This window comes from Balaenoptera borealis (genome assembly GCF_965194805.1).
Source record: "Balaenoptera borealis genome assembly, chromosome: 9".
Classification (NCBI taxonomy): Eukaryota; Metazoa; Chordata; class Mammalia; order Artiodactyla; family Balaenopteridae; genus Balaenoptera; species Balaenoptera borealis.
Window position 1 is genome coordinate 57284510 of NC_138873.1, and position 27291 is coordinate 57311800.

General features: G+C 33.8%; 1 protein-coding gene across 9 annotated transcripts in view; it reads right to left on the reverse strand.

The window, feature by feature from the left end:
- The window catches only part of GRIK2 (glutamate ionotropic receptor kainate type subunit 2), a 640648-nt gene that overhangs the window by 372462 nt on the left and 240895 nt on the right, over positions 1-27291 (reverse strand). For all 9 annotated transcript variants that reach the window (XM_082405216.1, XM_082405212.1, XM_082405214.1 and 6 more), the window contains 2 exons: positions 15657-15824; positions 11649-11906 (listed from right to left, as the gene is read on the reverse strand). In XM_082405216.1, the coding sequence (XP_082261342.1) occupies positions 11649-11906; positions 15657-15824 (426 nt within the window). The remainder of the gene's footprint in view (positions 1-11648; positions 11907-15656; positions 15825-27291) is intronic.

The window sequence follows — 27291 nt, forward strand, 5'->3', positions numbered from 1 at the left end:
AAAAGACTAAAAATAGAACTACCATAGGACCCAGCAATCCCACTACTGGGCATATACCCTGAGAAAACCATAATTCAAAAAGACAGATGAACCACAATGTTCATTGCAGCTCTATTTACAATAGCCAGGACATGGAAGCAACCTAAGGGTCTATCGACAGATGAATGGATAAAGAATATGTGACACATATATACAGGGGAATATTACTCAGCCATAAAAAGAAAAAAATTGAGTTACCTGTAGTGAGGTGGATGGACCTAGAGTCTGTCATACAGAGTGAAGTCAGTCAGAAAGAGAAAAACAAATACCGTATGCTAACACATATATACGGAATCTTAAAAAAAAAAAAAAAAGGTTCTGAAGAACCTAGGGGCAGGACAGGAATAAAGACGCAGATGTAGAGAATGGACTTGAGGACACGGGGAGGGGGAAGGGGAAGCTGGGACGAAGTGAGAGAGTGGCATGGACATATATACACTACGAAATGTGAAATAGATAGCTAGTGGGAAGCAGCCACATAGCACAGGGAGATCAGCTCGGTGCTTTGTGACCACCTAGAGGGGTGGGTTAGGGAGGGTGGGAGGGAGACAAAAGAAGGAGGAGATATGGGGATATATGTATATGTATAGCTGATTCACTTTGTTATAAAGCAGAAACTAACACACCATTGTAAAGCAATTATACTCCAATAAAGATGTTAAAAAAAAATTAAATGTATCAATGTTTCTCAAAGTGTTGTCACTAGATCAGCAGCATCATGATCCCTTGCTAACTTATTAGAAAAAAACTCTCAGGCCACATCCCACACGTACTAAATCAGACACTGGGAGTAAAGCCAGCAGGCAGTGTTTTAACACATTTACCTAATGATTTTAATGCACACTAAAGTTTGAGAACTATTAGACTAGGTTATGCTCTTATAGGAAAAATCATCTCCCAAATCACAGCAATTTAACAGAACAAGAGTTTATGTCGCTTAAAAGCAAGGTCTGCTGTAGATCTAAATAATTTCCCAAGGCAGCTCTCTTTGATATTTTGGCTCAGCACTTTGGGATACTTCAAACTTATAGCAGAATTGGTATGGCAAGGAATGAGTAAGCTGGAGAATAAAGTGACGGGCAATTAAATGCTTCCACCCAGAAACGAGCAACACTACTGCTCACATTTCACCAACTAAAGCAGTCCACGTGGTCACACCTAAATTCGAGGATTACGGACCTTCAGTCTCCTGAGGTCTAGAAGTAGAGACAACCACATACTGGTAAACATTAGTAATGCCTATCACAATTAGCTATGTTTCCTTTTCCAACTGCAAGTTCCTGAGTATAAACCCAGAGTTACTGAGTAATAGGAGTTGGCTTAGAAATCTCTAGTTTTAACAGTAGCCCAGGAAATCCCATTATCTGATATCAATAAAATTTAAGAACCAGTGCTTTGGATTTTAATTTTAATATCTGTTATATAATTAACTTTGTTTTATCAAATGGAAGATGATTGAATTTACAGAAATGCAAATATTTATGACAAGTAAAATAATGTCTTTGGTTATTATAAGAAGGCAAGGAAAGGTGTATATTAGGCTTTGTATCGTCATTAGCTTTTACTAGCCAAGGCTCTATTTATGACAGGATAGACTTAATACATGTTTAATGTATTTATGCAAAAAAATTCATTTCCTGAGCTTCTTTTTGAATCACTGAAATATGAAGAGTGGACACTGTACCACCTCCAAATTGGAATAATTCTGAAATAATGATGTACAATTAGCCTGTCTAGAATTTGGGTGCTAACTCTTTCTTGCTTTCTCTAAATGTTTGAGTCTAGAGGACTCTGTCCCCAAACAGTTTACATACCTTATATTAAAGCAAGATAAACATTATACAATGTTCAGTAGGAAACAGAAAACTGTTTTAGAAGGCAGTCGTGTTCACCTGATGTATAATGAGTATCTAACCTAGGTTTTAATCCACTCAGGATCTCAATTTTTAAAAAAGTGTTTCTGATACTGAACCAATTTATTTTTAGTCAAGTATCCAATAAATGATCTATTACATCTTGCAGAAATGAATATATGTTAGATTTATTTCTTTTCTTCTTTCCCTGAAGTCTTATCTCAATTAAAAATGAATCCTATCACTATTTTATGGGTGAATGCTATGGACCATAATCACTACTAAGTAATTCATATAAAAATGAGCCTCTATGTGGAAAAGTCTGTACACTGAGTTATTTTTAAAGAAATGACATTACTATTGCAAAGAAATAATGGAACATATACATATATAGCCATATATGTACATATATACATAAACACATATACACATATAAAAAAATGACAGATGTCACAAAAATCTCCTTCAATTTTCAGTTTCTCAAAAAATCCTTCTCCAAACTAAAACAAACCAAAAAACTGCCTTACTTAGAATTCTTTATCTCTTTCTCCCTTGGTTATCTTTTGCCTTCTTGCTTTTTATCTGAAATACTCTTCCTTCAGAACTCCCACGACATATTTCCTCAGCTCATTCAAGTCCTAGCTCAAATTTCGCCTTCTAAATAAGGTCTCTTCTAATAACAATCCAACTTAATATTGCAGTACTCCCTCCTTGTACTCCTTATATGCCTCCCTTGCTTTATTTCTCTCCATAACACTTATCACATTTGCTGCTATATATATACATATTTATTTTGTTATTGTTTATCACTCTACATTAGAATGCAAACTCCACAAGGCAAAGAATTTTTGTCTGTTTTGTTCACTCTTGTACTTCCAGTACCTAGAACAGCAATGACACATAGTAAATGTTTGATAATTACTTGTGAACTAAATAAAGAAATAAGTTATTAAAAAAACAAAGGAAGAAGCAAATAAATGGATGAATTAATTATAAAATATTTAGAGCTCTTAGGTTTAGGAAATCATCACCTCTGCTAAATGGGTCATGTGAGCATGCTGAAAATTGTACTATAAAATTGATGATGAACTATTTTATCAACTAAACTCTTGCATCATACAAAGAATAGAAATACCAACTCATACAGGTAGAAGTCAGGGAAGGTTACTTCACAAGTTTACTTTGTAAGAATATTTTAAGGTACACCTGAAGGTGGTGAATAGATCACTGAATGAGAAGGGCATAACAAGCTGAGAGAACAAATTGTGCACAGCAAAGAGACTTGAGATAGCAGAGCATGATTGGTAAGGGAGAACTACAATTATTCAAGGAAAGCTGTAGCGTAAATATTGAGAGAGGAAATACCAGGGAAATAAAATCAAAGGGGCACAAGAGTACCAATGATGAAGGCTGCATGTGTCATGCTGAAGAACTAGAACTCATTCTTCCAAGAACTGAGGAACCACCAAACAGCTTTAAGCCTGGGCATGACATCACCACACTGTCATTTCTAAAAACACCATTTTGTCTGCATCAGAGACATGAACTTAAATAGGGTAGAGGGCAGAACATGGTCTAGGTGGTTTACGATAAAGATGTTAACTAAAACAGATGGTAGGGATGGAGGACAGAGGTAAATTTGAGAAATGTGAGATAAAAAATGAGAAGTCTTAAGTGATCAGTTGGAAATGAGGGAAGAGAGAAAGACAAGAATCTAGAATGACCACTAGGAATCTGGCTGGGCAACTGGATAAAGAGGGAAACCTAGGAGAAAAAGCAAGTTTTGGAATAAAGGTGATGAGTTTGGCTTTTGTTACGCTGGGTTAGATGTGCCTGTGGGACATCCACATTAAGACGATCAATGGGTGGCTGAATCTCTGAGTCTGTCACTTGCTAGAAGCAACTGAAGATGTCCAGCAGTGAGCCTACAGCGTACAGGCAGAGAAAGGCATGAGTCAGATGGAAGGCTTTAGGGAGAGTGAGGTAAACAAGTAGAAAACAAGAAGCCTGGGAATAAAACCTGAACAACATCAGCTTTTAAGGAACAGAGAAAGAAAAAAAGAGTTTAAGAATATGAGAAGGGGAATAAATGGCTGAAAAGAAGGACACGACAAGGAGAGAATGATGGCACAGAGGCCAAACAAGGAGAGTTTTAGTCTTTCACTGAGGAAGGGAGTAGTCAAAATTGTCAAGAGCATCAGAGAGATAATTTAAGTACTATCGTTCCCCTACAATGCATAGAGAAGGAGACAGACAAGACCAGGAAAAGGCTAAGGGAAAAGTAGTTACCAGAACGCTCACGCCAATATGTTCCAGATTTAAATATAGAAAACTGGCAGTGTTTGGTCATCACCAGGGAATTAGTCTCACTTTATGATTTTTTTCTTTCCCAATAAAGGCAAATACTACTGATCACTGAAGTCTGGTACAAGTCCTGCTTCTTCTATTTCTTTAGACCTACATATGTATTTATTTCACTATCTGCAGAAATATGAATTGTATGATTGTTGTGGATTAAAAATTTTATTTTTGTCTTTTAGGGTTGGCAATATTTTAAAGATTTTAAAACTTAGAGAAATAATTAGTTCTATGAATATGTTTAAAAATACTATCGTGTAATCAAAGTTTAAGTAATAATATTACAAATAATTTTGAGGCTTGCTTAAATGGAAATAAAGAACCTATGTTCATGCAAAACCAACATGGTGGAAACACTAATACACCAAGCTATGTAATCAACTATATCCTAATAATTAGGTTTAACTCATAATTGCTAATTGTATTTCCACTTGGAATTAGAGAACTTGAAGCTTTGCACTTAGAACATATAACATATAATCATCTTAGATCCAAATTACCCCACTCCTTGAAATAAAATTAAAATTATTTGGTTATATGTTTTATAACACAAAAATTGTTATATTATTCAAAAGTTAGTATCTTCTAGAAATACATTTTTTGTCATCAACTTCTATTGAATTATTTTATTTTATTTATCCTATTTAAATATAGGTGCAAAATAAAATAAAATAATTTTTTACTCTTAATTGACTTTACATTTTATTAAACTAACTCCAAAAGCACACACAGATGTATCTAGAACATAGTCTATAAATAGAATTCATTCAAGTTAATAAAGTTAGTAAAGAAATCATTTTTGCTTTTGCTTAGGATAAAGGCCCTGGCCTTTTATTCTTTTTCATACCATGGAAATTAATCAAAGCTAAGTTTGTTAAATATTAATATCTAAAAAAAATACTGATTTTCCTTCATTAATTAAAAAAAATTACATTCTCTCCTCTAAATTCTTATCATGTCTATATTCATCTCCACGACTACCTACTCACTAGCATAACTCTGAATTTTCTTGACCTACCATGACCTAGTTTTTTGTCAATTGTCTTCATTTTCCTCATATCACAAAGGAGTCCAAATGGAGAGCAGAGCAAAATGCCAGTGGGAGCATTATATGCCCATACTAAATTCCTACTTTTCAAGATGGATTTCCACCTCCAACACCACTGGATGATTCTGAGGTGCTTCAAGATTAATGTGTTAAAAACCAGATTTATTATACCCTTTCCCACATTTCTTTTTCTTGTTTTCCTTTTTAGTAAATGTGCCGTTGATGAGTAGCCCAGACCAGAAACATAGAGGTCATCCTTATTGTCTCTGTCTCCATCACTTCTCCACTTATTTACTTACTAAGTCCTACAATTTGTATCTCCTAAATCTTCCTACAATTCTCTGCTTCAAAATCATTCTATCAAAACCTCTTTAACTGAGACTATTATCTTGTTTTCAACTTGACTAATTCAGAAATTCTCTTGCTTCTGGTCTTATCCTATTCCCTACCATATCTCAATAGCCTCAATGCATTCTCCACACTGGTGTCAGAGAACCTTTACCAAAATCGTTCTGATTGTGTCATTCCTGTTCTTAAAGTAAAATAATGACAACAAAATGAACCAAATCAAAACACAGTAACTACCATTATATCACAGTATTTAACAAAGTGGGTTCTGCAGTTTACTGCCTTGGGTCAAAACCCAGACCTTCCATTTACTTGCTATGAAAGCTTGGGTAAATTATCTCAACTCTCTGCATCTAAATAGTCTCATATTTTAAAAAGTGGGACCAATAACGATTCCTTTTTCTTAGAGTATAGTAAGGAATAAATGGCACATAGCACATGGCATTTCTATTATTGAGAGTTTTAAGCTCCTACCATGTGGGCACCATGAGGCACTCTGCATATCTCACTAATCATGACAACAATCCCCTGATGTATACATTATCTTCAATTTACAAATGTGTCAACTCAAGTTTTTAAAGTCAAGTAACTTCCTGAAAATTACACAACAGAGCCAGGATTTCAACCCATAGTCCAGTCAGTGGATATCCCTCTCTCTATGTTCTTTTCTGATTTCCTAGGAAAGGAACCGAATGGGTGTATGTCCATCTCTGAGGCACTCAATGGTGGTTTGGAAAGCAGGTTCACATCATGCAAACATGACTGGTACTGCTGTAACATGCAGATTCCAGAGCAAAGGAGCTAGTAAAAAGCTCTTTTTTATTTCTCCTACGTTGGCCTTTTATACATTCTCCCTCATCCTTCCTCAGTTTCCGTGTTTCTGATGATCAGTCGTAATGAAGTGCCTGTCGTTGCCTGACAAACCAGATTCTCAGGTATCCTCACATTTACACATGTTACACCCTTTTGCCCCTTCTCTATTTGAAGGATTTCTACTTGTCCTTTATGATAACTTAATGATAATGTCATCCTCTCCAAAACTCTCCTCTGCCTTTACCAGGCAGCTTTAAAACCTTCCCCTCCCCTATTCTTTTCATGTCTATATTCATCTCCTAAGCTGCCACAATATTTTTTTCTTGTCTCTCTCTGCACTTGTTACACTATAATAGTATCCTGCTCACATGTTCTGTCTCCCCCTCACTCAACTATGAGCACATGAAGACAAAGTTTTACCTATAATACTGTCCCTTGTGCTGAACATAGCACCTGGTATACAGAAGATGCTTGATAACGATTGTTCAAATAAGTAAATGAGTAAATATATTTTAATTGTTCTTAACATATAAGCACAATTCACTCCAGATTTCTTATAAAATTTTTGAAATGATTATTGTTGAATCTATTTACTCAATGGGGAGTACTAAAGAGCTACCTAACCTAAAATGACCTCGGACAGATTACTTAATCCATTGGAGCTTCTTTGTCTAAACACTGGATATAATAATACCTTTTTATGCATTCATTCCTTCAATATTTATTTAGGTATTTCCATGAGCCAGGTAATACCTAGGTGCTAGCGATAGAATGGTGGGCAGCCTTACGGTCCATCCTATTCAGATGTGTATTTGATTGAGTGGAAAAGTCAGCCAAGAAAAGTCATTCATAATGTGATGAATGTTCTCATAGGGGATGGTCATGGAAGTACTGCAGTGCTATGGGGATATGTTGAGGGAGACCCATTCCAGGCTTGGGAGCTGGGGGTCAGGACGGTCTTTCTTTGTGACATCTAAGCCAGATGGTATGAATGTGTGCATGTCTGCGCAAATACACACGTGCATGTGTGTGGGTGCTTAGTGGGGAGGAGGAGTTGGGGCCAGAATGAGAGAAACAGGCGGACTGGACAGTATTTTCGGAACCTGAAAGAAATTTAATGGCTCAATTTGAAAGACGTAAGTGAGGGATTTAGACTCAAATATCATTGGAGAGGTACAGGGATTAGATGAAGTCAGGTCTTATAAGCCTTTCAAAAAAGTTTTAACTTTATCCTTAGAGCAAGTTTTAACTTTACCCTTAGAGCAAGTTTTAACCTTAGCCTTAACTTTATCCTTTAACTTTATCCTTAGAGCAACTTCATCCTTAAAAAAAGTTTTAACTTTATCCTATTAAACTATTAATAGGACAATGCGTCAGAATTGCATTTTTAAAAATTACTTGAACTGCAGTGTGGAGACCGGACTAGTAGGCAGACTGTTACGAGGCTGCTAGTAATAATCCAGGTGAAAGATTTTGACTTAAGAATTAGTTAGAAAGCATGAAAGAAATGAACAGATTTGAGAGTTCATAGAGATGTAGAATTAACAACCATTAGAGCTTGATTGTGGGACTGAAGAAAGGTAGGAATCAAGGAAGATGTTCAAGTTTCTGCCTTGGGCTGCTGCTGGGCAGAAAAGCCAGCTACTGGAGGAAGCAAGGATAGTGAAGTGTTACCCTGTTTCCCTAGAATTGTTTTGTTTTTATATAATTGTTTTGAAGATTAAGTGTAATAGTTTATATGATAGCAACTACCTCGATGCCTAGTGCACCATAGCTGCTTTCTGTAGTCATTTCAATTCCCTTCTTCTCTTTTCCAAAGTTGTACCAGTAATTTAGTAGCAAAACTGGGACTAGACTCCCAGGCTTCTGTTTACCAGTCCAGAGTTCTTTGTTAATGGACTGCTGATCTATAAACAAAGATGAAACACAGGAATTTTAAAGCAAATATTCACAACTTATCCTGGAATTGCTTACAAGCTGACAGCTATCCAACTTATTTTTAGTTTATGTTTAAAATGAATCATATGTTCCAAAATGACTGACAGAAACACAGTTTTGTTTCTGAAGCCAATTCTTTTCCATCATTTTGGACATCATTCAGAGGTATAACAGACTTTCAGGGCATTTAAAAGCATTCATCCATGAAAACAACAAATGCTAATTATCATAAAAAATAAACAGCTCCTGTTAACATCGCTCTAAGAATTTCTCCTACTCCAGCACTATATTTCATCTACCATCCCATCCGTTTTGGGGGTGGGAACAAAGACTGGATGAAAGTATAATTATCATGTATCAAACTGGACAACACAACAAAATAGAAATGAATATAAGTGGGAGGAATAGCGCACATAATAAATCTGGAAAGGAAAAAAGAAACATATATAAAATGCATCCTGCATCCTGCAGTAAACAGCAGATACACAAGTTCATAATGAAGTTATTAATGTTTATGTCATTGGGTATGGGGTGGATTTTTCTCCTATATCAGTTCACAGTTCGAGCTGTTATCAGATTTTCTCCCACATGATCAAATAGTCATCTTGTTCACTTGGGAAGTTTACAAATTCTCTCTGTTAAGTTCTGTTATTAAAATTCCACCTTGAGACTTTTAAACATATCCAAAAAGACAAAAAAAAAAGCCTACTTCTATATATTTATGAATTCATTTCAAAGACAATCTTCTATCTATCTTAGAGTCAGTTCTATCCCCTAAAAAATCAAGAATAGCAAAGTTCTAAAAGTGTGTAAAATTAAAAGGCCGGTTACAAATGCAATTATTTCATTACAAATAATATTAAAAACATGAACAACCACATATCCCTAAATAGAAACTAGAAGCTCAAGAGAGGCCAGGAGTTTGTTTCTTTTACTGGCATATACTCACACCTGGTACTGTCCCTGGAATGTAGCAGGGGCTTAATCAATGTTTGTTGAATTAAATATTGCATAAAATGGAGCATTAACATGCTTTTTTCCCCTCAGAGGATTTTTAAGGCATACTTTATGAATAATTCTGTAATGACTCTCGGTTAGCATTCATATTTAAATAATCAAAGACTTTTGGAATATCCAAGTATTGATGTCACCTTCAAGTGATCGTAGTGGTAAAGTTTCTTTTAAATATTAGCTTAAACTATTTTAATAAATGTAATCTTGGGTCAAGTCTCCATTAAAAGTACATACATCTAATTAACTGACTATATTTATTTCTCTATTTAAATTTATCTCAATGATATAAATATTTAGAATATTATTCAAAGCAAAAGATCAACTACATATGAAACATTACTTCACCAAACTATGATGTGACCTTGATCACAAATCCCATTATCTCTTTATTCAGTCACTCAAGAACAACACATGTGAAGTAAAAATGTCAAATACATATACATACAAACAGAATAATGAGGAAATGTGGTATATCATAAACATTTTGAACATTTGCCAAATTTCTTTCTACTATGAGGAGTTTTAAGATAATAAGAAATAAATATATAATATCACATGTATAACATACATATATATGTCTAACATATATGTGTGTATATATACAGTGTCTATGTGCATATACATATGAGGATATGTGATATTTACTCAGAATTCACCTGAATTATATCAGCAGAGAAAGGAGAAGTAAATAAACTATGGATTCACAGTGCATGTGTATTCATATTTGTATTTTTCTATATATGACCATCCATAAACATAAGTGGACCATTTTGTAACTGAGCATGCCCTGGAGTATGATGTTACACACCCTCAGAAAAACCATTCACACAGAACCTGCCATTCATAATTTGACATACAGAACTTTACCAATGATAGAAAAGTAACGATTTGGAATATAACAATGCAATAAATTTAATAGGTCTAATTTAAGCTTAAAAACACATCAAACAAAGGTACTTAGGTTATTTTTAAAGACTATTATTGCTGTATTTCTAAAGTTAAAAATTTTAATAAACATTTCACTTTTTTAAATCAAATATGCAAAATTACACTATTAATGTGTATTTAGACTTACTCTTTCTTATCCCAATTTTTTAAATTTTTCAAACTATTTACATTATTTTTCCAACCCTGTAACTTCCTGTTCTCTGTTCTCTTGGGAGAGTTCCTATCTGTCAATTTGCAAATGGTCAATTTTATTGGCAAAGGGACTAATTTCTGCACATAGTTCTAAATACTGCATTTATAAACAAAGTGAGCTCCTGGTGTATTTGGGGAGAATTTAAATTCAAATGAATTTCAATTTTGATGTAAACATAAAGGTATAGTGAAATGTTCTAGAATAAAATATTTTAAAATTCTAACTTAAAGAGCACTATTTAGACCAGTGATAAACATCTTAATGTGAAATTCCTTATCACTAGGTAATAATCAAAATAGTATGCAGTTCCTTTACCAATATAACTTCCAAGGAAATTAATACTTTATTTTTACTGTTTACCTTCTTATATTTCTCTGAGACTTGTTTTTATCTGATACCTCAAAATAACCATTCATATATAAAAATAATAACATGCATTAAAACAAGAAAGCACAGACCACCTCTAGCCAGCAAATATTCATTTAAAGACACGGAAATAAATACAACTTAGTAAATACTATTTTCCAAGTCCCTAAGCTATATCTACATATAAACAGTTCCAAAAACTCAGAGTATTTCAATGGGTACTTTAACGTGCTATCCAGATATAAAGGTTATTACTTTTCACACACATTCTTTGCACATAAACAGCTATAGAAAATGTTAAGGCCAAAGTCTGATTTCTTTTTTTTTTTTTCCTGGATTTCTTGATAAGCTTCAGTGACAGCCAGTTATGAGGCTTTACTTTGGGAAACTACCCTGAAATTAGTAGAAAAATTCTTTGAATGACTATTTCAATATTATATTTCATACTATCTCTATTCTTCATCCAATACTATGGTTCACAGTAACATCCTTCCTAGAACAAAAGTGCTTATTTTACAAATATAGAAAAAAAAAAGTGTATGATTTTGTTCTTTGTTTGGACGTATGAAATTAGTGTTAATGTTTCATTTCAAATGTTTTCCTTCCCTTAATTTAAAAAAAAAAAACAAGAACAAAAACAAACAAAAAGAATACAGTAAGAATCTCGAATAAGTTTCAGAAAATTACCTATATTTAAAGCATAGCCCCAAAGGCTACTGATTTTTCTTACCAGTGCTGTCATCATAGACAACTGTGACAGTTTTCCACTTGAAGAACTGCACCAAGTCCAAAATGGCACGGCTGAGTGAAGAGAAGTCTGGGTAGAGACTGACATAGAAGGAATCTTTGTTGTCTGACACCTGGTGCTTCCAGCGGGTCTGGATGTGGGGAACCCCCAGAGCATTGCAGATCGACTGCACTGCGTTTGCTGAAGAGCTGTGTGAAGGCCCGAAGATGGCAGCCACCCCAAGAGACAGCTGATCACAGGCTGAAGAGGAGACAGAAGTCTGTCAATAATGAGAGGAGAGATGCCAGTGTGCCAATATTACCACATTATTACTGTAAACCCAAAGGCATCATCTTGAAGGAAGATTTGTCTTTAATATAACATCTGCATCTAGCTGATTTTACGTTTTGTCTAACTCCAAACATTTTCAGCTTGTTACAAGGGAAATTCACCTAGACACCTACAGCTCGATGTTCAAACAATTCTACAAATAATGTCAATGTAATAATTCTACAAATAATGTCAAATAATAATTCCCAATGTTCAAATAATTCTGCAAATAATGTCTCCTTCCAAGGGAGGAGAAGAGGAAGGAGAAAGAGGGGGAATATTCTAGGATTTAAGGGGAGAGGGTTCTTTTTGGAAGAATACTTCATATTGGGGAATAGTGTTCTTTCCCAAATTCACTGGTCATTCTCTACAATTTCAAATTCTTAATCAGAAGCCATTTATCTTCCACTGCCCATCCAAAAAGCTATGGCTACACATAGCTAAGTATCTGCAAATATCTGATGATATAGGTCAAGCGGTGCATACAAACACCTATACAAAACCTGACATGAGTCATAGAGGGTGATTTCATAGGGATTAATCTCATTGAGTAGGAAGAACATCAAAGTATGTAATTAAATAGATAAGTATTTAATCGTCTTTATTTATGTGGCTTTTGGATACTATAAGTCTTCCATATTGTACTGAATTACTTTTTTTAAGTTTATATTGGGTTGGCCAAAAAGTTCGTTTGGGTTTTTCCATAACATCGTATGGAAAAACCCCGAACGAACTTTTTGACCAGTCCAATATTTACTTGTAGAAAAGTTTACTCACATCAATAATAATCACAGTAATTAAGAGAGACATAATTAAATCAGAAGGTATTCAGATGGGAATAGAAAGACTGTGACGGGACTTGAAATTCTATAAGGTACACTAAAGCAACTGGTAAGTTTGCGTCTAGAAAGCCAATAGTTATTGGAAACATGAAACTCATCTTTAAATATCTGAAGATCTGGCCTGTGAAAGAGGCTAAAGTTTGTTTCATTTGACTGGAAAAGGAAGAATTAGGGCAAATGTTTAGAAGTTTCTCACAAATTTTGATACAATTTAAGGGAAGTAAGAAATGTTCAAAAGTGGAAGTCTGCTCCAAGAGGCAATGGTTTGTATATCCCTGCAAATATTTAAGTATGACTAAGGAGAAATGTTATTGGGATTTAGGGATCAATTAGGTGTTCAGATTTAATCCCTCAAAAATAGTTTGTGATTCTACTGTGCAAAATTTTCTGATATTTTCCTTCAGAGATTTTGCCACATAAAATACAATGTGATGGATGGATTCTTAAGCATAGAGATATTTAATAAATAAATTTTAGTTGGAAAAAAAAAGTTTACACTTTCTTCAAAAATTCAATATGATATAAATAAATAATTTTTGAATATATAGATTCTTACTTTTAAAATAATGATTGGAATTCTAAATCAGTAGAAAGGTTAGAGCCTAAAGTTTTTCACTCACACAGATTTTAATTCACATACATTGAAAATAAAAGATCTTCCTTCTCCAGATTTTTGACAAGTCACAAATCAAGAAAGTTAAAAACCACTATATTAGTTTACATAGAACTTTTTGAAGTGTGTTTCAAATAAGAAATAGAGTTTTCAGGTATCAGAGGAGTCATTTAAAAGCAATGTATGATTCAAATAATAATTCAAGTCTAATGCATCAAAGTTTATTTATGGAGCAAAACAGTATTATCTACTAAAAGTATAAGATCATATACCAGTGAAAATGTTTACATTTAAACATTTAACTTATATTTTTGCCTTGGAAAAATTAATTTTAAAAAAATTTTAAGAATGTCCAAATTTATTATTTGTTATTTTGTAATTAGTCATAAATATCAGTATTGCATATATATTTATTGAGGCCCCATAAGATTCAAAAACTATGTTAGATTTCCCCTTTTTATTATCTTTTTATATATTGCTGTGCCCTCCAACCAGCAACAGGTCGACAAGCAAGAGCTTCACAAGACAAGTTCCAAACCACAACATCCACCCTTTTAAACAACTCACAAAGAAACTTATTCATACACTTATTTGAGCTTTTTCAGCTTCAGGCCAAAGTCACTTAAGGAACTGGATTCCCAATGGATTTTTAATGGGTGACAAAATTTGTAAATCCTTTTAAACATTTTGAAAACGAAATGAGTTTACCACCTCATAATTTTGCTAAGATATTCCCAAGATAGTAAGCTGTTTGTTGTTAGAACAATCTAGTCCACTTTTTTTTTTAATGTTGCTACTTTGAAGTCACCATTAAGAAATCTATTAATATTTTATTTATACTATACTCTTATTCCATATTCTTTGGTCTAAATTATTTGAGACAGAGCTTCTTCTTCCTAATGGAAATAATCATGAACTATGTCAATATTCGAATGCACTTGTCTTGCAGTTAATGACTTATTTTGCAATTATGATGACAAATGTAGTACTTCACAATAACCTTTACCCTTTTTTTCAGCCTTCAAAACCTTTCATCACCCTGACATGGTTCTGAAATGTGGAAACTTATTTTTATTCATAAAGATATGAATTCAAAGGGTAAGCAAAACATAGGTTTTGATAAACACAAGTAAGCTGGGGGAAAAGAAGGATACTTTCATCTCAAGAAATATTGTAACTTATTAACTTCCATTAATATTAATGAGTTTAGAAGAAATCTGTACCAACTTAGAATTATAAATAATTATGTACATTTTTATGAATGTAAGGTAGCTAATAAAACAATATTAGCATTACAGAAAAGCAAACATTGTTTTAAAAATATCAATTTAGAACAAATGCTTTCTAAGTCCACTCCTTTGAGAAAATCTACTTTATGAAATTTAATTTCTGCTACATGAATGCTAAATATGCAAAAGAAAAGATCACCTACTTAGACAAAGTAAGCCTATAAAAACATCTCTCAAAATACATTTATTACTAAAACTGTTTGGTTAAAATAATGCCTCAATAATAGTTTCTCTATTACCTTCCTTCATATATGCATTAAATTCATATTCCAGAAAATTATATTTCTATTCTTATATTTAAAACACAGTTTTACAAAATAATAAAATAAATAAAATTCATAAGGTATTTTTATTATTTCTTCATATAATCCGGTTTTCATATCATTAGTCATTTATTTTCAGTCACAAAAAGAAACATCAAGTGGTTAAAAAATGGGCATAGACTATACACAAATGAAAGGTTGTTCAAATTTTTCCAATTAAGGTTAGACTGACTTTTTGAAGTCACTTGGAACCACAGAACTTTCAAGGTAGTCAGAAAATTGAGACCACAGTAATAGAGTGGAATTGACACATAATGCAAATAAAAATGTAAAAATTGATTGTAAAACTTCGTAAAATCCACAGATGGTATTGTTTTATTTTAGAAAGTTCTTAAAATAGGAATAGTTTAGTAGCAAAACAAAAGGATTAATGGGGAAAAAAAAATTTCACTATCCCAAACTTCATTGCATTTCATGTTATAAGCAATTATTTTTTCAGTAGGTAATCATATCACTTTACCTTCCCTGATAAAATTTATGTGCAGTTTGAAAAGAAACATTTGCATGAAAATATTCCTAATGACTTATTAATTACTTTTGGGATTAAGAAATCTCTTAAGAATAGCTGAAAATTTGAAATCCAGAAAACATACTGTTAAATATCTATCAATTACCTTTCTTGGATGCTTCAAAACTGTCATAGAGGTTTATCTTCTGGGTGTCATAGGTTAGGGTGGTATTGGGCAACAAGGTTCTGTTTCTGTTGATTGTGTTCACAGCAAATCTGAATGCAAGCTCCTCAGCTCCCATTGGGCCAGATTCCACATATTCAAAAATACCACCTGGCAAAGAAAAAAAATAATCACACAGTTCTTACAAGATAGAGAAAATCTGGGAAGGTTTCTGTACTTTTATGTATGTATTTGTGCACTTATGTGTGTGTGTGTGTTTGAGTGATTTGTCTAAGTGCATGGAGTTTGTGCTTACATTTTCTATGAATTTGAATATTTGGGATGTGCCCTTTAAGATAAATCCACACTGGCAAAATTTCTTTGATATTGCTACCAAAATTTACCATGATTTGAATATGATTTTGCCTTTTTATTTAGTAATTGCTTCTTTTAGGGCCTAGGTATACATAGATCTTGCCTTAAGTACTGAACATTAACCCTCAAAATTTTGCACACAGTTAGAAAATAATCAATCCTCTATATTGATATAAAGCTATAAAGTTAGCATTGGGAAAACTGGATTAAATTTGTCTCTATTAATTCAGAAATCAGAATTCTTTAGCATAATTTTTATGTCACTTACCATGTTAAAAGCCCAAAATACTTATTCACTTGCAAATTCCAGCATCTTACTTGCAAGAAAAAAGGATGAAGTAGCATTTCTCTATTTGTTTTACTCTAAATCCTTTTTCAAAAACCACTTGACATTTTTGAAAGATAACTCCCAAACAGTGCAAATCCCTTAGTCAGTGAATAACACTGCAGCATATAATTTTGGCCATACAATGTAGACTATAATTTAAAGACACGTCCTTTCCATTTGTCACCTTCCACCAGCTGTGCCTCAGTCCAGTTCCCTCATTCGTGTCCCAGCCTTGACATCATCTCTCTCTTTTCAGTTATAAGTGACCTAACTGGGACCTTTGTCTCCAACAGAATCTCTTCCTTATTGTTGCTTTGGTGAATGGAATGAAAAAGGGAGCACCTGATAGCTGACACCCTCCAACCTCTGTCCTTAGGAAACCAGAACATTAAAATTAAAGAACATTTATTTTTCTCCCTTTCAAATTTCACACCATGTGCTCTCAGCACCGTCATTCACATATTAAACTCCCTTGAATAGGGCATTTCCACAGCTTGCAATCCATACCTCATCAAAAATCTTTTGACACATGAATGTCAGGTGACTATACTATCAGCAAACTACCTATTCTAAATTAGTAAGAAGTCATGGTATAGTAATAATTCCCCTAAATGTGAAGAATTAGGACTCAGAAGATACCACAGTGATTGGAAAAATTTATATTCAGGAAGCATTGGAAATTTGTCATTTTACACGGTATTAGTTAGAGATATTTCTCTTATTTTTTCAACTAATTTGATGGTGTAGTTACAGAACAATCAACTGTGTGAAACTGTACTCCAAATATGTTTAAAATCTTTGGTGACTTATGCTAAGCAGAAGGATATTAAGTATTTACATGCCTAATGGGTGTCAAGAACAAAATTGGATGTCATATATGTGGAGGAGAACAGTGGTATGAGCATGGACTCTGAAGCCAAACTGGGTTCCCATTCTGGCTCTGCCACTTGTAACCCAGGTGAATTAGCACAGTTGCTTCAATCCTCAGTCTGAGTTTCTTCATCTCTAAAAAAGGGATGATAATGGAGGCTACTGCATAGAGTTGTTGTAAAGGGCAAATGTTATCTCATAACAAGTCACTTAGAATCAGTGGCTGCCATAGAGCAAACATTCCATCAGAGTTTAAGGTTTCACTAAATCTTCAAAGCAACCCCAAGTAGTAAAATTTTACAGGAAACAATACTTTGGCCAAAGATCATGCAGCTTATCAAGTGATAGAGCCAACATTAGAATCTGTTCATGCCTGACTCCAAAGCCCTTGCCTATTCCACTACAAATTAGTAGTTTTCTTCAAAATTTCATTCAGGCAAAATACACAGAAATTCCTAAAATGTAAGATATGATGACTTTAATAATAATATGTAATCAGAATTGTAAGATCTTATATATGGAACAGAAAAATAATTGAGTAATTGGAAAGTACTTCTTAACCTTAATTAGGAATACAGAATCAATTTTAGAAATGCAAATCTGAAGTTATTTCTTCATGGTAAAATAAAATGGAAAAACTATATCTACTTTCCTTAGTTCAAATTTTAATTTGAATGTGGTATAAATACAAAATAAGGATACAGAAATGGTCAACACATGATGATAGCAGGTTAACACTTTCTTATCCTTCACCTCTCTTCAAAATAACAACCTACTTTGAAAATTATGTGTCAGAGTCTTCTAAAATTGAAAATACACCAACCCTGTGACCCAAAATTTCACTCCAGGATATATACCCAAGAAAAATGTGTATACATATTCATCAGAAAACATATACAAGAATATTCATAGCAGCATGGAATAAATGCATCAGTGAACAACTACATTCAACAGTAAGAGATGAATCTTACAAACGAAATGCTGAAAGGAGTCAGACACAAGGGACTATTGCTGTATGATTTCATTTTTTAAAAAGTTCCAAAAATGGTGTTGGGTGTAGGTGCAGGGAGGGTGAATGATGGGCTTCTGGGAGCTGGTGGTATTCTGTTTCTTATCCTAGTTGCTTGGATATATATTATTAAGGCTTTACACTATGGTTTGTGTATTTTGGTTTATATAGATCATCCTTTAATAAAATTTTACATTAAAAGGCAATTGCATAAAAGTGCTAAGGCTTTTCTAAGTTTGATAACAGAAGCAGTAAAAATAAGGGCAATACTGCTGAATGTAATTTGAATATTTGAAAAAATTCATAATCGAACTCATTAAAATGATTAAAGGAATATGAAGAAAATATATGAAAGTATGTTAACTAAATACAAACATAATATATTAGAAAAAAAGGTTGGTATCTTCAATATAAAATAATATTAACAAGAAATATAATGTCTCCAATGGAAAAAGTGGCAAAGAAAATGAATAGATAATAAATATTACATGCAAATAATCAATGAAGACATGAAAATGTGCAAATATAGAAAAAAGAAAGATTAAAACAATGAGATGGAATTTTTACAGATCAAAATTATGGAGGTACGAGAAAAAGTACAGTTGAAAAGGAAAATAAATTGATACAAACTTTCTTGAAAACTTTTTGTTAATCTATCAAGGTTTAAAAATATCATACACTTGAATCTGCTAATTCTACTTAATAGGATATAACCTTAAGAAAACTGTGGGCGATTTAGCTACAAGGGTGCTCACTTTGTTCATAGGAACAATGTGATTAGAAATACTCTAAATATCCAATGGGAGGGGATTATTTACATAACTATGGTACATTTAATTAATAAAATACTCTGCATGTAGCCATTTTTATTCTATAGAAGGTATCTGATGACAAAACATGCTTTACAAGAAGTTACAATTTGCACTTATGCTTAACAAAGTATTACGTGTGGTTCATTTTAGATGATAGGCATTTGATTAATTTTCTTGTGTCTGTTTTAAATAGTTAACAATGAACCTGTGTTAACCTTACAACTTTAAAAAAAAATGAATAAAATATGTTTTAAAATGAAGCTAGAATATTAAGGGATAGCAGAAAACAGGAGAGTAACCAGAGATAGTATGAAATTTCAGGATGTTTATTCATTTGTTTCTTTTCTAATGAGAAAGACAACATATTTATATGATGGGGGAAAGAACCAACAGAAAGAGAAAGTTAAAAGACAGAAAAGAGAGAGGATAACTCATGAGTTATAACTCCTCAAGAGCCAAAGAGGATCAAATCCAAAGCATGGGAAGTAGGCTAAGCCTTGGATAGGAGGACACCTTACTTACTCAAGCCATGAGGCAATTCTCTGTAATCTGTTGATGTGAAGATGAGCAGAGAACTGAGAAAGTACATATTTCAGTTCTTTTCTTTATGAAGTAGAAAATAAAAGTTTATGCATTTGATTCTCTGAGGAAGAAATCAGCTATTTTTATTCTAAAAGTATATCTTTGGTTTTAAAACTTCCTAATAAAAAATTGAAAGGCGAAGCATTTTTTCCATCCGTTCTTAGACCTGCAAAAGGGTAGTTGTTCACATGATTTTGAACAGGGCTTATTCTCTTACCTTGAGAAATAATATTTATTTTGTGCTATGTACCTCCTATACAAGGTGTTTGCTTCTAGACTTATTCTTTTTATTATGAAGTGTCAGAATTGTATGTAGCATTTCATAAGCATGTGGTACATGAAGACAGAATTGCTACCCTAAGGAGTTCACAAAAACATGTTTGGTGGATAAAATACATTTCAGGGTAATAAAGAACATAGAAGAACTATATGATCCTAAAGCAGCATCTTAGTAATCTATAATTAAGTGTTTCCAGAGACTTGTACCAAGATTCACACAGTTTCACATTTTCAAGAAACTAGAGACCACTTTCTCATTATCATCACATTCCCTAGTTTCTATTGGATACAAGCAAAATTTCACTGCTTTCTTATACTTACCTTTGGTTTTCTGAAATTAAAAAAAAAATCATATAAGATAATCATTCTCACAATTTTATTTTTGTTTGGTTTAATTGTTTTGTCTCGTTGTTTGTTTTAATTTAGGAAAGGCCATCACATCTCACATAACCTCTGTATCAAGCGATAAGCCTGCAATTCTTTCTCCAAGCTTATAGTAAAAGTTAATAGTTTTCATCATTCTATAAGAGGCTTGTTAGAGAAAAAAGAGAGAAACAGAATAGAATAGTCTTCTTTTCCATAAGCAGAGTTGCCCCACTTTGTTTAGCAGATACAGAAGCCCAAATGGCAAGGAATCCCTCATTTACACAGAACTCACAACACTGCAACTTTCCCTATCACAGGCTCTGATTCACAAAAGAACAACATTACCCAAGACTTGAAATAAAAGATTTATATCAGTCAACTGCTAAAGCCTATCCATTTTTTTTCTCTTTTAGGTCCATTTTAACTACTACTGAGGATTGTATGACTCCTAAACCTGTGATGGATGTGCCAACCAATCTCACATCTAACTTCTAAGACTGTTCAAATAGGTCCTATCATAAAGTAGGTACAATCAGTGTCTTACAGACATTCAGTTCAATAAAGGAATCGATGCTGTGAATGATACATCATCTGTTATCCTCTCAGAAGATATGCTGTTTCTTTCAATCAATTGTTATAATAACCTTATTTTCTATCTAAACAAATGCAAAAGATGTCCGCCTCATTTTAATTTTCTACAAATCCTTATCCAAAGGATAAAATCATCTCTTTCTTTCTCTCTCTCCACTATGTGAGGACACAGAGGGAAGGCAGCCGTCTGCAAGCCAGGAAAAGCAACCTTGCCAGAAACTAAATGCTTCAGACCTTGATCTTGGACTTCCCAGCCTCCAGAACTTTTGGTAAAAAAATGTTGGCCTCATCTAAGTCAAGGAGTTGCAGGTCCAAGAAGAGGCTGGTCGGATGAATAGAAACCCAGCTTGCTGTTCAACAACTTTAATAAGATTGGTCCTTAAGAGTCTTCCTTGGGTGCTGGCTGGATCAGTTCCTGAGTAGCTGCGGCTTGAGGAATCTTCCACTGGAGGCGGCATCACATCAAAGTTAGAAGGATCCTGTCCTGCATGCCCCAGATCTCACCTTTCCAAAGCTCCAGAGAGAATGACCAGCGTCTATATCATCACAGCACCAACCCCTAAACCCCCAAAATTTAAAAGACACAATAACATCCCAGAGCCAAAGGCAACCAGTGGAACAGCCTTCCCTCTGAGCCCCAATATCCTTTGGTCCAGAGCTGCAAAGTTAAGTGCCTACACTGGAGATTCAGTAAGAGGTGGTGAGGACTGAAGAGCACTCACCCCATCAAAAGGGAAGTTCAACTTTTTAAAATGCTCTGCTGACTAAACTCATCAGAATACACCCACTAGACCACTAGTGAGCACTGCAGCAGATGAATGTGCTTCCCTAGGAAAAGCCTAGACCCCTCATGTTACCGTGGTAGAATTTTTGCTGTCACACACAGCCACTACCTGGGGGAAATACGAGATGGAAGACAGAAGACAGATGCTCCAATGCTTTCCCTGGGTGCTAATAAATTCGTCCCTACTAGCCAGACCATCTCATTTAAGAGCTTAAAATGCTGTTAGAAGAAATGTCCCCAGTGGTTAATTTCACACACAAATTAGCACAACCTGCAGAGGAGGTAGAGGAAATCTACCACCCACACAGGCTTCCTTTCTCAGAAACACTTTCCAAAGAACACTTCCATGACAGGCCAAAATTTAGAAGTATATGATCGTGGCACAACCAGGCCCATAACATTCAGGTTCATTCATATATCCCTTTAGAGAGCCCCTCTGACCCCAGCACAAATGGCATCTCACCACTGAGGGTGGTCTTTGTCCAGGGACACAGCCTCTACAGGATTACAGGCAACTTTGAGCAAAATTCAGAGCCTGGCATGGTGTGAAATGCCCAAGCCACAGCCACGGATGAACAACAAAAACAGGAACAAAAAAAAAAGATAAAATCATCATGTTTCTTTATTAATATCAATGGTCATTTAAAAAATGCCCTGGATATTAAATGACATTAGGGAATTATTTGTTTCTTTTTTCTCCTTAGGAAAAATAATGATATCTTTTATGTAAGAAAATATCCTTGTTCTTAGGAGATCCATGATGAAGTGCTTAGGTGTAAGGCATCACAGAAAAAAAGATGGAAAAACGTTAACAACTGTTTAATCAAAGTGGTGAGTATAGGAATATTCATTTCATTTGAATTTTTCTGTATATTTAATAATTTCATAATAAAGTTTGGGGGAAAAAGAAAAAGGATAGGATAAAATAAAACTCCTATACTTATCATTTTGTTATTGCTGCATGTTTTTAACAGATGTCTCAAAAAGACCATTAAATCAATCTGTAAATATTTATAAAAATACTCACTATGTATTAATACTAAAATTGTATTATTATTGTAAATGTAAAGGATACAGGAGTCTAAGAATGACACAATCAATTAATTATCTCATCTACCCATCCTTTGGATATTCAGATTGCTTCTAATACTACTGATACATATGGGTCTCTTAGGAATGGCAAACCTGCTGCTATCTAAAACTTCTTTCTTCTCTGGAAGAGTTCTAGCACAAAGTTCTTCCATCTATTAATCCATCATTTGCTCCCTGAAGCTTCTAACCATTTGCTCTGATTAGAATAAATTTAAGCCGAGTTTTCACATGATCATCTTCCAGAATTTGAAAACAGATACCAAGTTCCTACTATACTTCCTTTTATCCAGGTTAAAACTTTTAAATCTTTTGTTTGACACATGACTATTCTGATCCATTCATTTCTCTAGTTATTTTTTTCTCTGAACATACTCCAGTGTATCACAGCTCCATGTGAGTCCATTTCTTAATCATATTCCAACTGGGTTCAAGCAAAGCAAATTATAATAGGACTGCCAGCTCCCTAAGTTAATGTAGTATACATTGTATAAAGAGTGCGTTTGTTTTTTTTTTTTAGAATACAATATCATACTGCTGATTCATCTTAAGCTTGCATTTAAAAAGTTTGTGATGTACTATTTTTTTTTTTATTTTCATGTGTCCCTGATTAATATCATCTATTTATAGTTGGTTTAATTTTCTAATTAATACTATTTGGATTTTGATTCTATCAACTCTTTATTAATATTAATTTATTCAGTTTCTAGTGTACCAAGGCAAGTTATTAATACTACGGAGATATATGAAATGTGTTTATTTTCCCTTTGCCTTTAGGTCATATTCAGTCCAAGTCAGTGGTAAAAATGTGGAGCAATAGAGAGTTAAAGACAAAGACTCAGGTCATAATCCCATGGATACCTCTACTGGAAGCTTTCCCTATTGTTAAACTAGTTAATGATCTTCTTAATTATTTTAGCTAACAGTTCACAGTTCTCCATCACTTCTACAGAAACATCACTGTACACTTTTCACAGGCTTTACTTGACTAAGTCAGAGGCACTATGCCTTCCACACTGTAATCCTGCCTCTCCACTGGATCTTCTACAGAACCCTCCACCAACTCTGGCTTTTTTCAATAGTTTCTCCACACTGCAACCAGAGTAATATTTCTAAAATACAACTTTAATCTTGTTATTTATTTTCTAAAATCTTTCAGTAACTGCCTAATTTTTAAGCTTAATGTTAATTACCAAGTTCTTCATAATCTATCTTCTGCCTTCCTCTCTAGGCTCTTTTCTTACTACTCCCACTTCCCCAGTGTTACAGCCAAATAAAACTACCTACCTTTCTCTGAGTGAACCAAGGTCAAATGCCTCCATTCTTTCCAAATGCTGTTCCTCTGCCCAGAAACCTAGTTGCTACCTACACATACACACATGTGAACACACACACACACACACACACACGAACGTACACATATGCATACCTACACACATATACATACACATTAACACATTTTTGCAACCTTCTTTCTCTCCTAATGCATTGTGAGTCTTTGGCATAGTCCCCTATTCTGGGGAGACATTCCTTACTGGCCCTAACTCTAACTTGACTAATTTGTAATCTCTGATTTACATTCCCTCAGTTCCAGATCACTTTCAAACACTATAATGCATACTCCAGCAACTGAAGTTTAAGAAAGTTAAATCAGTCACTATTTGCAGATGACATGATACTATATATAGAAAACCCTAAAGTCTCCACCAAAAAGCTATTAGAATTAATAAATGAATTCAGTAAAATTGAATGATACAATATTAATATACAGAAATCTGTTGTCTTTCTACACACTAATAATGAACTATCAGAAAGAGAAATTAAGGAAGCAATCTCATTTACAATCACATCAAAAAGAATAAAATACATAAGAATAAACTTAACCCAGGAGATAAAAAAATGTATACTCTGAAAACTATAAAACATTGATGAAGGAATTTGAAAATGATACAAAGAAAGGAAAGATATCCCATGCTCTTGGATTGGAAAGATTCATATTGTTAAAATGCCCATACTACTCAGAGCAACCTACAGATTTAATGCAATCCCTATCAAAATAGGGACATTTTGATAGGGATTGCATTACCCTTGACATTTTTCACAGAACTAGAACAAATAATCCTAAAATTTATATGGAACCACAAAGACCCCCAAATTGCCAAATCAAGCTTGAGAAAAAAAACAAAGCTGGAGGTATCACACTCTCTGACTTCAGACTAAACTACAAAGCGACAGTAATCAAAACAGTACGTCAGTAGCACAAAAACAGACATATAGATCAATGGAACAGAATAGAGAGCCCGGAAATAAACCCATGCACTTATGGTCAATTAATCTACAACAAAAGAAGAAAGAATATACAACAGAGAAAAGATAGTCTCTTCAATAAGTGGTGCTGGGAAAACTGAGCAGCTATATGTAAAAGAATGAGATTAGAACATTTCCTCACACAATATACAAAAATAAACTCAAAATTGATTAAAGACCTAAATGTAAGACGTAAAACCATAAAACTCCTAGAAGAGAACATAGAGACACTTTGACATAAATCGTAGCAATATTTTTTGGGATCTGTCTTTCCTAAGGCAAAAGAAATAAAGGCAAAAATTAAAAAAAAGAAGGGGGGACCTAAAAAACGTAAAAGTTTTGCACAGCAAAGGAAACCATCAACAAAACAAAAAGACAACCTACTGAATGGGAGAAAATATTTACAAATGATATGACCAATAAGGGGTTAACACTCAAAATATATAAACAGCTCATACAACTTAATATAAAAAAAAAAGAACCCAATTAAAAATGGGCAGGAGGTCTCAACAGTCATTTTTCCAGAAAAGATACACAGATGGCCAACAGGCACATGAAAAGATACTCAACATTGTTAATCATAAGGGAAATGCAAATCAAAACCACAATGAGATATCACCTCACACCTGCCAGAATGGCTATCATCAAAAAGAACACAAATAACAAATGTTGGTGAGGATGTGGAGAAAAGGAAACCCTCGTACACTGTTGGTGGTATTTTAAATTGGTGTAGGCACTATAGAAAACAGTATGGAGGTTCTTCAAAAAACTAAAAATAAAACTACCATATGATCCAGTAATTCCACTCCTAGGTATTTCACTGAAGAAAACAAAAATACTAATTTTAAAAGGCACAATCAGCCTAATGTTCATAGCAGCATTATTTACAACAGGCAAGATATGGAAGCAACCTAAATGTCCATCAATAGATGAATGAATAAAGAAGGTGTGAGATATATATATATATATATAGGAATATTACCCGATCATAAAAAAAGAATAAAATTCTTCCATTTGTGACAACATGGATGAATCTAGAGAGTATTATGCTTAGTGAAGTAATTCAGACAGAGAAAGACAAATACTCTATGTTCTCAATTATATGTGGTATCTAAAAACATAAAACAAATGAATGTATATAATGAAACAGGAACAGACTCACAGGTATAGAGAACAAACTAGTGGTTACCAGTGGGGAGAGGGAAGGGGGGAGGAACAAGACTGGGATATGGGATTAAGAGACTCAAACTACCAAGTTAAATAGATAAGCAACAAGGATATATTGTAGAGCACAGGATATATAGACATTATTTAGTAATAACCCTAAATGGAATATAATCTATAAAAATGTTCAATCACTATTTTGTACACCTGAAACTAATATAATATTGTAAATCAACTATACTTAAATTAAAAAAGAAAGTTAAATCGGTATGAAACATGTTCAAACCCATGCTTACTCTGAAGGATGAAAGCTTCTAACAGTCAACATTCATTAAGAGCATACTTTATATCAGGCATTGTGATAAATATTTTACAAACATAAACAGAACGACATCAAGAAATGTTGAATCACACTTTCTGTCTTCAATGTATTTCCCACTGTTATATTATATTTTAATTCTGAATGTATCTCTGCTATTCAGAATTAAAATATAACATAATTGCTTACCTCCTTTATGTTCCATTGTCTCACAAGGTATTTTAATTTTTAGGCTAAATAACTTACTTTACTGGGTCTAATGTCCTCTATTTTAGCAAGACCTTGGAGCAGGTCCAGTACTTTAACAAGACCTTGGAGCACATCCAGCACCCTGAGAATTTTGCCTAAGGTCAGTTACACAGTCAGGAAGTGATGGATGCTGGATTCAGACACAGGAGACTTCAATCCAGGCTCCAGCTTTTAATCACTATGCTGTACTGCTTCCTGCTGGGTAAGACCGCCACTCTTTACCCTCAACTTCTGGTAGTTTTCACGGCAGCTCTCCTTTTTCTGGATGGTAAACACTTTCAATTTCCTAAAACAGATTCTTAGAGTTTTACATTCATATGAAGTATGACCATTACACTCTGAAATTTATTTTGTGTGAAGTTGGTAGATTCCATCCTGGTAGATGCCATCACCTAAGTGATGCAAGTAGAAAAGAACATGCACACATGGACTTGAATGACTGACATGCCATGGAAAAATGAATAAGTAGGTCACAGCTCCCAAAAAAGGATTGCGTGGAAAGCATATGGTATAA